The following is a 14,408-nucleotide window of genomic DNA, read 5'->3' on the forward strand; positions in this document are numbered from 1 at the left end:
GAATGCTATTCTGGGTAGAGTGAGGACTCTGTCTCAACCTTTTTCATCATTGCCAGCCAGCCACCTGCTGCTTGGTTGGATTAGTAGATGACAGAGGTAGAAAAAAAAGGAACAATAAATAATATTGTATGTATGTCATCCCTTTCCCATTCAAAATCCTGAAGCTGATGGGGCGCCTGGGTGGCTTAGTCGGTTAAGCATCCAACTCTTGGTTTCGGCTCAGGTCATGATCTCATGGTTTGTGAGTTTGAGCCCCACATCGGGCTCTGTGCTGACAGTGCAGAGCCTGCTTGGGATTCTCTCTCTCTGTGCCCCTCGCCTGCTCACTCTCTGTCTCTCTCAAAAATGAATAAATAAAACTTAAAAATCCTGAAGCTGAGTAAGAACCTTTAAAGATGTTATTTCTGGTATTCACTTAAAAATATATGCAAAAGCCAACACTAATATCGGGTATCATTTATTCAGTATTTAATTTATACCAAGCATTGCATTAGCACTTTACTTACATTATCTCATTTAATCTTCTCAACAACTTGACTCTGACAAGTCATGTCTTCCAATTTACAATCTGCTTCATAATACATATTACAACCGTAGGAAAAGAAAAACTCTAATTAATTCTGAAATGAGTCATTTCATGTCTGACTCACCCATTAGACTGAAAACTCCATGAAGATGAAGACAGCCATATTTGTTCTATATACCCAGGAATTAGACTGTGCCTGGGACATAGTAGATAACGTGATAAAAATTTGTTGAATGAACAACTGAATGTGTGCATGATTGGATTCATGAATGAATTCTATTAATCTATTAACTAATTCTATTAATTCTGTTAATCAGGTTCTGGGACGCCTTTATTTTATATACCCAGAAACAGACACTGAGGCTTCAAAGTCTGTCTGACCCCAGAACACGTAACCACTATATTTAAATGGCCATTGAGGAACATAGAAATCGTCATGCCTTTGGCAAAGGATTTGAAATTTCAGGATATTCTGAATGCCAACATTTTCTTCAAAAGTGATTATACTATAAATTATGATCGAGATTAAGGATGGCCACTGCCTTTCCTCTCTCAGGTGGTAGAAGCATGGCTCCCCTAAGCCTCTAACACATAAGCTATTTCTGAGTATCGATTAGTGAAACAGATGACTGCCCAGGAAGCTGTTTCTGGGCTCTGTTGCCAAAGGTACTTTGAACTCTTGCTCACCCGAGGAGGGAGAACCACAGACTTTTTGTACTGATTAGTTCCTTTCAAGAACAAAGTCTCTTTGGGGATTTACTAATTCCCTCACCATGTTCATTCTTGTTGCCTCGTGTTAGGACTTTGCTCTAGGGCAGTTTTCCAGTTCCAAGAGAGACACTCAGGCCCCTACTGCCCAAACATCTTGTCGTGCCATGCCCGATTAGCTGGGCAAGGTCAGACTTGCCTTTTACAGCCTTCCCAGGTATAGATCCTTTGCTAAGAAATCCCAGAAATGCCATAATTCTCTGGATGTAAGTACATCAGAGCACCATAGACCTTAGGAGCTCTGAGCATTTGCAGCTTTCTCCCCTTACAAGTGATGGACATACTTCTTATCCCATTGAGAGATATGTAATGCTTTATAGATAGAGCTTTATATCCCCCAACCTCCCCTCCCCCTCAAAACACAAGGGGCATCTGGGTGGCTCAGTTGGTTAAGCCTATGGTTTCGGCTGAGGTCATGATCTCATGCTTTGTGTCAGCTCTGTGCTGACAGCTCAGAGCCTGGAGCCTGCTTCAGATTCTGTGTCTCCCACTCTTTCTGCCCCTCCACCGCTCGCGTGTGCTCTCTCTCTCTCTCTCTCTCAAAAACAAATAAACATTTAAAACAAACAAACACCACCACAACAACCACAAGAAACCTTGAGGGCTACTTAGGAAGAAACTATCCTCAGAAACTTAAACATAAATCATGGAATGAAATTAAATCATCTAGCAAATGATTAGCAACTACAGATTTGTTTAAAAACTGAAAAGACCTCAGCTAAACACGTGAGTAGCAGCAGCAGCTGCCTGTTAGCCACAATCAAAAGCCTTAGACTTTCCACCCTCTAGCATATACTGCTAAATGGATTAATCATCAGAGCATTTTAGTATACCAAAAGAGGATTTATCCACTTCTTTGGGAACCTGAAATGCCTACTGCTGGATTCACTGAGGCCAGCAAGAAGGGAGAGCACACTGAATACTTCATTGTCAATATCTAATTGGGTCTGCAGGCATAGTTCAGCCTCATCAGAGCGAGTTCTGAAAAGAAAGCTCTGTTATGTCAGACAAACACTTTTTGTGTGGTTCTTAATTACTTTCCCATGGGTTCCTTGTTTTCTAGGTCTTATCTGTTCAATTACTGTACTAAAACACAAATTACATCAGGCATCTAAGCAGCAGACAAAAAGGGCAGCTAGGATCCCAGAAACCCATAGGTTAATGACCATGATCTTGCATTAAGAACTTCAACCTATTGCTACCATGGTGTAACCTCTCTCGTTTTGCATATTCAAGGACCTCCCATGTTCTGAAGATCATTAGCCCTGGGTAGTTAATGCTATCCAAGGGGAACGTCTTTGGCAACCTCTCTCAGCTTCCTCTTTCTGACCTGTGGATAGCACTTTCCATAGGAGGTGGTGGACCTAGCTCCATGGTGCCATTTAGGTGCCTACCATTTAGGTGTACATCTGTATGGTGCTGGATGACTAGAGAAGCCTCAGTTCACCCCACTGTGTAGAATTTCAGAGGAAGCCATTTGTTTCCCTGAGGGCTTTTTATCTGTCATTTCAGCGGCTTCATATACAGATAGCTCTGATGATGAGACATCTCCCAGGGACAAGCAGCAAAAGAACTCTAAGGGAAGCAGTGACTTCTGTGTCAAGAACATCAAACAGGCAGAGTTTGGACGAAGAGAAATTGAAATCGCTGAACAAGGTAAAGAAAGCCAGCACCTGTTCTTTTTCATGCTGCCCGTGTCTTTTTGTCCGTGTTAATCCCTTTTTATGTCCTGGGGTCTAGTTGCTTGTGAAATTTAAGAGTGGTTTTAAAGAGGGGTGCCTGGGTGGCTTAGTTGGTTAAGCGTCTGACTCTTGATTTCCACTCAGGTCATGATCTCACAGTTCATGAGTTCGAGCCCCCGAGTCAGGCTCCGCACCGACAGTGTAGAGCCTGCTTGGGATTTTCTCTCTCTTACCCTCCCCCAATTGCCCCCTCTCTCAAAGTAAATAAATAAATCTAAAAAAAAAAAAAAAAAAAAAAAAGGAATGGTTTTAAAAAATACTTAAAAGAAATCTGAACTTAGGGAACACTGTGGGGAAGGAGTGTACTCTGGTAGGTCTATAAGGAGCCCCTATACCAGGAAAAGGCAGAGAGAATGGATGAGTAAGACTGGGAGATGGGGAGTCAGAACTCTGGAGCATTTGCCTTTGGAAGTCTCTTATAAAAGAAAAATCAGATTCAATGTCTTGATTCCTTAAGGAACCCAATCTAACAACCTGACCGGGGGAAGAATCTTACTTTAAGAGAATAAGTTCTTCTGTTTATTCTTTCTCTCTCATTCCCTCCTCTCTAATAGTGCTGTGTATGTATTGTGCCTTTTCAGAAATGCCTGCACTGATGGCTTTGAGGAAGAGAGCTCAAGGAGAAAAACCTTTGGCTGGAGCCAAAATTGTGGGTTGCACACACATCACTGCTCAGACTGCTGTGAGTCCTTTTTCTTTCTCCACATAATAATAGTTAATAATAGCCACCAGCTATTGAGTGCTTGCAAAATGCCAAGCAGTAGGTTAAGAACTTAACAAGTATTAAGTCATTAATCCTTGTGATGGCCATGTAAAGCAGGTATTCTTGTTTCTACTTTACAAACGAGGAAAGTAAGGCTCAGGGTGTTTAAGTAACTTGTCTGAGGTTATACAGCAAGTAAAATCATAGAATCCAGGTTTGAACTTCAATTCATCTGACCCCCAAGTTTATGCTTTCTCTGTGCTACACTGCTTCCCCTTGTCTTGCCTTCCAATGTCATTTCCATAAGGCAGCTCTCTTAGATTGCTTTCAGCTGCAAGTAAAAGAACCTGATTCAACCTGACTCATACCTAAAGGAACTGATTATGTTACATAGCTAGGAGTTCAGAGGTAAGGTGGACTTCAAATTTAGGATCTCAAGGCTCCAGTTTCATCTATCTGTAATTTTCTTGGAGCTCCCTTTTCACTTGCTTACTTCATTCTCAGGCTCATAGCAAGTTGATTACAGCTCTTTAAGCCATCACAGACTGACATGAAGAGTAGGAAGGACCATTTCTTCTTCTCCCCCAAAAGCAAGTAAATCTTTCCCAGAAGTCTTCCAGGATATTCCATCATGTGTCATTGAACAGAACAGGGTCACATACCCATGGCCCACCAGTCCTGGCAAGGGGACTGGGGTTACCATGATTGATTTAGACTAGTGATTCTTAACCCTATCAGATTCAGTGTCTCCTCTTTATAAAACATATTTTTGCAATGCCTCTGTATTATCTTAAAATGAAATTCAAATATAACATACCTCAGTACATATAATTTTTAAAAAATTGATATAAAATCTTAACTGAAATATGAAGGAGGAATAGAGGAAAAGTAATTTATAAAGAAATAATGTGTATTTCAGTATGTAAATGCTTGGGCACAAGTATAGTGGAATACTCAGATATTTGTACTTCCTCATAGCATTATTTGAATGAGAATGCCACAAATGTAGATGGAAATGTGTTACTGATTCTAAGGCATCAGAGTGACATTGCCAAATTATATGATTTTCTGAATCATATTATAATAAACTATAAACTTTTTATAAATCTCTGAACAGCAACAATAACAAGTGTGTGTTTGCTCTTAATTTACACGAGTGTTACATTCCTGGGAAAGCTATTACTATTTTGTATTAAAACTACAAGAGTATTTTTTGTTAATGTGTAAGGTGGAATAAGGTTCTAAACTTAGATCATTATAAATAGGTTTCTCACCCTTGTGAACTTTCATTGGAACATTTGAAAACTGCACTAAATGTGGCATGGTTTTTGTTGTAAGAGACTGTCCTGCACTTTCAACATGTCAAAATCTCTGGTCCTGATCACTCAATGCCAGTAGCATTCCCCTCCCAACTATTGTGACAATCAAAAATGCCCCCCGCAGTTTTCCAGAGCTCCTCTGTTGAGAATCACTGACTCAGAGCCATCGTCAAAGACGTAAGAGATTGAATTGCCAACCATAATGAAAACACTACAGGAAATTGGTGTATTGAGAAATGGTCTGAAATCATTTATATGATTTATAAGACTCAGGTCATCTGTATGATTAGATCGACTTTCAACAGAGTGTCTCCTGAAGCATAACACTTATTTATATGGCCACATTCCTAATTAAGAACAGAAGAGAGTCCTTAAGACCCAGGCAGCTACTGTTATGATCTTTACCATGAGACTTTTCCATATTACATGTTCTCTAAGGAAAAAAATACCTTGATTACCCCAAATCAATATAATAAATTGAAAAGCTGTCTCTTTTTGGAGCTACAGACTAATAAATCAAGGCAGAAACACTCTTGGAATCTTTTTTGGGCTTCCCTAGTCAGTGACATGAGACTTCAGTGTGGTGGCTTAAAATAGTAAGTGCTTCTGTACTGTCTCATGTTGCTAAATTGTATCTAGTTTCTTTTTTACCCTCTGGGTCACCAAACATTACCACCTTTCAAGGCTCCCTTGTACTTTCTCTTGAATGGAGTGATCAAAATTAGTTTACCAGTTTTAATATTATTTCACAGTTTCCTCCCCACATTTTTTTCTTTTTCCTTTAAACAAATAATCACACAGGGGTGCCTGAGTGGCTCCATCAGTTAAGCATGTGACTCTTGATTTCAGCTCAGGTCATGATCTCATGTTTGTGAGTTCGAAGCCTGAGTTGGGCTCTCCACTGACAGTGTGGAGCCTGCTTGGGATTCTCTGTCTCCCTCTCTCTCTGCCCCTCCCCTGCTCGCACACTCTGTCCCTCAAAACAAATAAATAAAAATAAAAATAAATAATAATAACAAAGGAATTTTTACCTTGTTTTGTTTTTAATCTCCGTTTTCTTTTTCTGATTACAAAAGGAGTTAATGTTCATTTTATAATGCTCAAACATTACCATACTCTGTAACGTAAAAAGACAGTCTCCTATGATCCCATGTTCCAGAAATAACTATCATAGTTAGTTAATGGTTTCCTATCCATGTTTCCAATAGACTTGGATCTATTTATATTTTTTAGGCATGTTTCCCTGGTTCCTTCTAATAACCAGATTCCGTTGCTACTCTCTCTAAACAGTCATGATTGAAAGTCAGGTTAAGCCAGCTTCTAAGCTCTGTCTTCCTTCCACTCCTACTTGCCTTCACTCCTGTTTCAGCCGTAACAACTAGCACTCTTTACTTAGAATTCTTTTTTTAAATATTTATTTATTTTTGAGAGAGAGAAAGAGAGAGAGAGAGAGAGTGCATAAGCAGGCGAGGTGCAGAGAGAGAGGGGGACAGAGGATCTGAAGCAGGCTGCTCCCTGACAGCAAAGAGCCAAACACATGGGGCTTGACTGTGAGATCATGACCTGAGCTGAAGTCAGACACTCAACAGACCGAGCCACCCAGGCACCCAGCATGATTTTTTTTTAAATTTATTTTATTTATTAAAAAAATTTTTTTAATGTTCATTTCTTTTTGAGAGAGAGAGAGAGAGCACACGTACATGCACAAGTTGGGGAGGAGCAGAGGGAGAGGGGCACACAGAATCTAAAGCAGGCTCCAGGCTCTGGGCTGTCAGCACAGAGCCCAACACGGGGCTGGGACTCACTGACTGTGAGATCTTGACCTCAGCCAAAGTCGGACGCTTAACCGACTGAGCCACCCAGGCGCCCCAAGTTTGTTTTTTTTAATTAGACCATAATTAGAATTTTTACTTAGCATTGAAATATGAGAAAATACAAGTTTTACAACATGAAAAGTACCAGTACTCAGAGTTAACTACTGTCAGGAAATTTTAAAACAGGTTTTTTAAAAGATTTTTTTCCCCAAAGTTTATTTATTTTTGAGAGAGAGAAACGTAGAGAGCAAGCAGGGAAGGGGCAGAGAAAGAGAGGGAGATGGACTCCCAAGCAAGCTCCACGCCGTTGGCACAGAGCTTAATGCAGGGCTCAAACTCAGAAACCGTGAGATCATGATCTGAGCCAAAACCAAGAGTCTGATGCTTAACCAATTGAGCCACCCAGGCGCCAAAAACAAGTTTTTTTAACCAAAGCTTTATTCTTTTTTTTTTTTCAACGTTTATTTATTTTTAGGACAGAGAGAGACAGAGCATGAACGGGGGAGGGGCAGAGAGAGAGGGAGACACAGAATCGGAAACAGGCTCCAGGCTCTGAGCCATCAGCCCAGAGCCCGACGCGGGGCTCGAACTCACGGACCGCGAGATCGTGACCTGGCTGAAGTCGGACGCTCAACCGACTGCGCCACCCAGGCGCCCCACCAAAGCTTTATTCTTGTTAAAATAGTTAATAATCAAAGCAGTAGGTGGTATACTACTTTCTTTAAAAGAATCCTGTGTCTATCTTATATATTGAAGTTAAAAGTAAATCAGGATCAAATTGGCAGAATAAATTTTTAAAATAATTTTTAAAAAGTTTTTAATTTGAAATAAACACAGATTTATAAAGTTGTAAGTACAGTACAGGTCACTTTTTTTCTTAGCCATTTGAGAGTAAGTTGCCAACCTGATGCTCCTTGACCCACAAATACTTTAATGTATATTTTCTACATACAAGGACATTCTCTCATATGACCAGTACAACTATTCAAAATTAGGAAATTAACATTGATTTATATTACTATCTAATCCTCAGACCTTGTATGAATTTTACTAGTTGTCCCAGTATTATATTTTATAACCCAAAGATCCAGTCCCTAGTTACACATCTCGTTAAACGTCATCCCCTTTTAGTCTCCTTTAGTCTGGAACAGTTCATCAGTCTTTCTTTGACTTTCATGACCTTGACCCTTTTGAAAATTATAGATGAATTATTCTATAGATTGTGCTCAATTCCAGTTTTCCTGATACTTTCTCATTATTAAATTCGGGATATGCATTTATGGTAGGAAATGATGTTCCATTTTTTTCATTGAATCTTATCAGGTGGCACATTGATTTAGATTTGATTTATCATTTGTCAAGATGATGTTCATTTTGATCCTTTGCTTGAGGTAGTGTCTGCTAGACTTTTCCACTGTAAAAGTTATTTTTCCCTCTTTGTAATTAAAAAGTATTTTGTGAGGTAGTAATATGAAACTATGTAGATATCCCATTCTTCACCAGGCTTTCAGTTTATTCATTTATTTACTTATTTTTATTTGTATGAATCATTATTTCCTATTTTATTTAATGCATTATGATCCGTTACTATCACTATTTATTATGATGCTTAAATTGTTCCAAACGTCCTGGTGGAGTCCCTTCAGTCTGGCTTCTGTGGCTTTTTGTCTTTTGACATATCCTTCTCATTCTTTGAGCACTTACTTGCTTCTAGTATAAGATTATCTAAGCTCATCTTGTACATTCTCTGCCCTAACCCCGGAATCAGCCATTTCTCCAAGGGGCCTGGTTCCTTTTAAAGGATCTGGATGCTATTGTATTTTTTGCCATTGGAATATCATTTTTCCTGGATCTTCTTTCATTTCGTATTTTGGAAAATAATTGCCCACTAACTCTTCATATATTTCTTTTGCCCTGTTCTCTCCTTCTCCTCATACCTTTCCAGTTACATGTATGTTAGACATTTGATAATGGCCCATAGATCTTGGATGCTCTGTTCTTGGATGCTCTGATTTTTATTCCCTACTCTTTTTTCTTTCTGTATTTCAATTTGGTGATTTTTATTGATCTGTCTTCAAGTTCACTGATTCTATCCTCAGATATGCCTAGTCTGATGATGAGCCTGATGAAAGAATCCATAATCTCTAATACCTATTAACATGTTTTCTGACATTTCTATTTGACATATTTTTATTGTTTCCACCTCTCTGCTGAAACTTCCTATCTGTTCATGGATGTCATCCATCTTTTCACTAGACCACTTAATATAAACATATTAATTACAGCTAATTTAAAGTTTTATTTATTATAGCTAATTTAAACCTTTAGTTCATCTTAGAGGCTTGTTCTCTTGAATATTGTATTTCTTGACAATGGGGAGGATTCCACTTTCTTGTGTGTCTTGAAATTTTTTTTTTAATTTATTTTCAAGTTAGTTAACATACAGTGTAGTCTTGGCTTCAGAAGTAGAACCCAGTGATTCATCTCTTACATATGACACCCAGTGCTCATCCCGAAAAGTGCCCTCCTTAATGCCCATTTAATTGACCCCTGCCAGTGTGTCTTGAAATTTTATCTTGAATGGTAATTTGTTAGTTTCCATTATTGTCATGAACTTGGTTGGATTTCAATTATTGTTCTGCACCATAGGCCTCAAATTGCTCCAGTAGTGGGCAGCTGTTACATTGTGATTTGAGGTTAACGGAAGGTTCTTCTCAGTGTTTTGGCTTCAGTCTCAGCTTTCAGTTGCTTCTACACATGCTTGCCACAGGGGTGGGGGAAAGGGGGTGTCATCTCCCTCTTCAGATACATGCCCCACCTGCTGCACTAGGCTGCTGCTCTTTGTTTCCTAGAGCTTGGCTCATGGTGAGGGCAGGTAGGGTTCTTGCATCTCCTGGTCCAGCCTCAGTCTTAGGTCTCTGTGAGGTGGGGCTTTTTCATTGTTCCTGCCTCTTCTTTCCATAGCAGCCAAATTTTGCCTTGTGTCTGTGATAGGTCTTGTGCAAGAGATATTTTCCTGCCTTTCCTGGAGAAGTAGCAGATCTTTAACATCATACCTTGTTTTATTGCACTTCACAGATAATGGCATTAAAAAACTTTTTTTTTAACATTTATTTATTGTTGAGAGACAGAGAGAGACAGAGTGCAAGCTGGGGAGGGGCAGAGAGAGAGGGAGACAGAATCTGAAGCAGGCTGTAGGCTCTGAGCTGTCAGCACAGAGCCCACTGCGGGGCTCGAACCCACGAACTGTGAGATCATGACCTGAGCCGAAGTTGGACACCCAACTGACTGAGGCACCCCAAAGTATTTTTTAAATTAAGGTATGTACAATGTGCTGTTGCACACTCAATAGGTTACAGTGTAGTGTACACATAACTTTTATATGCACTGGGAAACCAAGACATTCATTTGACTTGCTTTATTGTAATATTCACTTTATTGTGGTAGTCTGGAACCTGCAGTTTCTCTGAGGTATGCCTGTAGTTTGTGTCAGTGCAAGGTCCTGGGCCCAAGAAGGCTTACTTCTCTCCAAGGAGCAGGGAGTTTTTGCTTCCACTCTTCCCCAGAAGTAGTGGATCTTTGTCTGGTCCCTGATTGCAGGCATAATTTCTGCTCCTCTTCCTTTAGCTTAAGACTTTTGCTTCCTATGAGAGAAGAGCGTGGCAAAGTGCCTGTTTTTGAGCACAGCTGATCAGGTCCTTGCCCCCCAGTCTTTCTTGTGAGCGCTGGGTGGAAGCCCCTGGAAAAGAGCTTGCGTGTGAGTGTGAAATCTCCTTGTGCCGAGGGTTATTAGAAATTCCAAACTGACATACTTTCCCACACTCAGCCTTTACTGTTCATTGAATTCTAGCTTTTTTCTTTTTTCTCCTCCTGTGTGGCACCCACATCTTCCTCCCATGCTCTGTCAGAGGTGAAACAGTGTGTTCCCTGTCTCCTTAAAGGGATTTGTCACTTTGGAGTTCAGTGCACTTTGTTGCTTTATAACCTCAGCTCTTTGATGGGCTCAAGAAAAGTTAAGGTTTTATAGATTACTTGGCTGTTGTTAGGATTGGAGCTTTTCTTGCAGCTTCCTTATGGAGAAGCAGAACTGTAAAATTTGTGGTTTTTCAAAAATGTTTTGGCTCTAAAATCCTTGGTTTAATTAAGTCTTATAAGGAGGCCCAATATATTAAATAGGCAGAAGAGCATTGAGCTCAGCTGGAGCCTTCCCCCATGCCTACCCCAACCATTGCCCTCTACTCAAAACACGGAAGGATTTCTGTAGGGCACAGTTTGAAAATCACTGGCCTTAGCTATTCCTGATATATTTTCTCAATGTCAGATATATAAACTTAATTTCCCTGACCAGTGGTTTGGCCAGCCTTGCTCATCCCCCGATTTCTCTTTAATACAGGTGCTTATGGAAACCCTGGGTGCGCTGGGGGCACAGTGCCGATGGGCAGCCTGCAACATCTATTCCACTCTCAATGAAGTGGCTGCTGCTCTAGCAGAAAGTGGTAAGATTGGTTTTGCTTGTATTCTGTGTCTTTGGCTAAAGTAAGTCTCTGAAAAGTTCCACGGGTTCAATATAAACCTTTAAGGAAGTTAAACATTAAAGTTGCTGTCTTGGGGGAAATGGATGCCTATTCTTGATGAGTTTGCTCTCCTGGGCTTCTCTTGTTAAATATGATGAAGGTAACTCTGTTGTTTTACAGTTGGCAAATATCTTCTTATGTATAATATTCCCTTATCAGTTAATTCTTTGCCTTGACTTGCTCATATTAGAACACTAGTGAACACTACTCGTTGTCTGAAGCAATATGGATTAGAAAAGAAAGTGCTTCAGGCATAGTTTTGTGGTCCTGCTGGTTTTTTCAGCAGTTTGCCCCGATTTAATGTTTGGTGTTTCTGCTTCAGAAGCAGTAAAAAGGACTTGACCTGGCAGATTAATATTTGATCACAGTGGCTCCTGGCACAGGAAGGACGAAAGAAATGGAGAAATTTGGACTTTGCCAGTTTCTTGCCTTCGCTCTGTGACAGCATAGCACAGATCAGAGTACCAAATGCTTGTGGCTTCAGAGCTCTTGAGAAATGCTGGGAAAGCTCTGTAATGCATGCATGTCTCTCCTGCTAGCACTTTAGTATTTCATTTGTTCTTTCATTTATATTCATTCATTTATACAATTTTTACTAATGTACAAAATATGTATATAAGTGTGCAGAGATATTAAATATATAGCCCAATGATTTGTACATAAGCATTCTTTTTTTTCTCTTCAACAAATACTTAATGACCTACTCTAAGAGATATAAAGACAAATGAGACTATGTCTTTGCCCTAAGAATCTTATATTGTGGTTGAGAAGAAAAGACACATATACAAGTAATGATAATACAAGGGTATATATGGTAAATGCCACAACAGATCAGAAATCTACATTCAGTGCACAAGCAAGTGGCTTGTAAAAGTTCAGATTCCATGAGCGATCACTTGGAGCTGAGTTAATCAGGCTTTGTTAGAAACATGACACTTAACTGGGCTATGACAACATTTTAACAGACGGAGAAGAGTGTAAGGGTTTTCCTGATGAAGAAGATGGGATGACTAAAGTTTAGATGCAGGAAAGATCGAAGTGTGGTTGGGCAATGGTGAGACTTCCAGTTTGACTGGATCAAGAAGTACTTACTTCTTGTCTCCTTTTTTCCCTTAAGTCATATTTTTAGCATCCATCATACTCTTGTCCCTCTTGTTTGTCCTCTTTTGTATATTAAAAGCAAAATGGCCACCAGAGACAAAGGAGTGGATGAAGGGACTGAAGACCATGTTAATCAGTGAAGAAAGTCAAGCCAAGGAGTAGAGCAGAATGAGAGAGTTTGGAAATGGGGAAAACCAACATCTTGTTGTCAAAATTTAGAGGCAGCCCTTTTTTCAGGCTTTAATAGTTTCTCTTTGTTCCCCTTTCTCAGGATTTCCTGTCTTTGCCTGGAAAGGAGAATCAGAAGATGACTTTTGGTGGTGCATTGATAGATGTGTGAATGTGGAGGGTTGGCAGCCAAACATGGTGAGTTAGATTTCTACTAGCACAATTCCTGAGGGATCTGGTGGGGACAGAGTAGGGGGCCCTGGCAGGGGAGAGGGTGTCTCAACAGGAAGGAAGGAAAATGCTTCCTTTTCTATCTGATGTACCTGTGCTTCCAGCACAACTGTGGGCTTATGTTTAGGGTACCCCGAGAATATTGAACTTAGCCTCAAAGTGCTATAATTGTTGGTGCTGATCTTAGAAGCATTTATATTCATCAGCAACATTAAAATACTGCTCAGGGTTCACACGTGGCTGTTTCAAAAGCAAGGTTAATGAGTTACCATCCCCTTCTACTGCTTACCTCCCATCCAACAACAGTAATCCAAATGTGCACACACACACACACACACACACCACACACACACACACACACACACACACACACACACACACACACAGCTCCTGTGGTGCTTAGCGTTTCTCTAGAGTTACATGCTGAATTTATAGTAAACCTGAAGAGATCCCAAGTTCAAATTTCTTCTCTTTATTCTGTACTTGAAGAAAGATGACTAGGCAAAGAGAAGCTTGGGGTTATTTCACTTCATGTTATTTGTGTCTCATTTTTGAAAAAATCAGGTTCTTGAAGGCTTATAGCACATTAGATTTCACTGAGAAGCAAAAAGCTGCACAAAATATGAGGCACTCCTACTTCATAAGCATTTCTGTGTATGAAAGAGAGGAGAAATTAGGGACTCAACTGGAGAAAGAAGCCTTGATGCTCTACTCCAACTATTGCTTGCTAATTGCAGAGCAGGCCTCACTTGGTGCACAAGGAGAGAAGCATCCTCTTTCTGGATTCTGGATCCAGGTTACATTGCACCGTGTGCTGGTGTGAGGAAGCTGGGTTAATAGCCTGCTTAAAGGGAGGGAGGAATCAGCTGTGAGATGAGTCAGCTCATTCCCACAGAGTTAACTGGGACTGGAAGGAGTTTGATTGACAGACCGAAAGGAGATACGCCAGAGGGTTTCTATGGGGAATAAAGCATTAATTTTAGAGTGGAGAATTTAGGGAGGACACAGGATTGCAACCAGAGAGCATTTACAGACTATAGGGCCAGGACAAACTGCTGGAAAAACTGATGAAGAAACTAAGCAAGGATAAAAACCATTGTCACTCCAGCAAATAGAGCCCATTCCTCTAGGATCCTATCGAGATCTAGTACTTTTACTTGCTTTCCAACCTCAGGAAGATTCCCTGGTGGCAAGAATTTTCTGCAATAGAATACCGTGGTGAGAATTAGGGGCTACCTTCATTAAATAAATCTGAGGGATAGCAACCACCTGCCTGTATTAGATCCCTCTGTTAAAAGAAAAGTGGACCAGAATAGTGGGACTTAAGACACAGAGTTTCCAGTTGCTCAGGCTTTTATGCCTCTGGTCTTTTATGTGGGTAGGGGTCCGAAACCCTGTTCTGAGGGTTTCTACTGGGAGAAAATGGAGCATTAACTTTTAGAATGAAGCGAATGTATTTTAA

The 14,408-nt window shown here is 40.2% G+C and overlaps 1 protein-coding gene across 11 annotated transcripts in view; it reads left to right on the forward strand.

Moving 5' to 3' along the window:
* Window positions 1-14,408, forward strand: part of AHCYL2 (adenosylhomocysteinase like 2) — a 170,522-nt gene that overhangs the window by 129,138 nt on the left and 26,976 nt on the right. For all 11 annotated transcript variants that reach the window (XM_045495596.1, XM_045495597.1, XM_045495598.1 and 8 more), the window contains 4 exons: window positions 2,807-2,950; window positions 3,618-3,718; window positions 11,266-11,368; window positions 12,819-12,913. In XM_045495596.1, coding sequence (XP_045351552.1) covers window positions 2,807-2,950; window positions 3,618-3,718; window positions 11,266-11,368; window positions 12,819-12,913 — 443 coding nt within the window. The remainder of the gene's footprint in view (window positions 1-2,806; window positions 2,951-3,617; window positions 3,719-11,265; window positions 11,369-12,818; window positions 12,914-14,408) is intronic.

Source organism: Leopardus geoffroyi, chromosome A2, assembly GCF_018350155.1.
Source record: "Leopardus geoffroyi isolate Oge1 chromosome A2, O.geoffroyi_Oge1_pat1.0, whole genome shotgun sequence".
NCBI lineage: Eukaryota > Metazoa > Chordata > Mammalia > Carnivora > Felidae > Leopardus > Leopardus geoffroyi.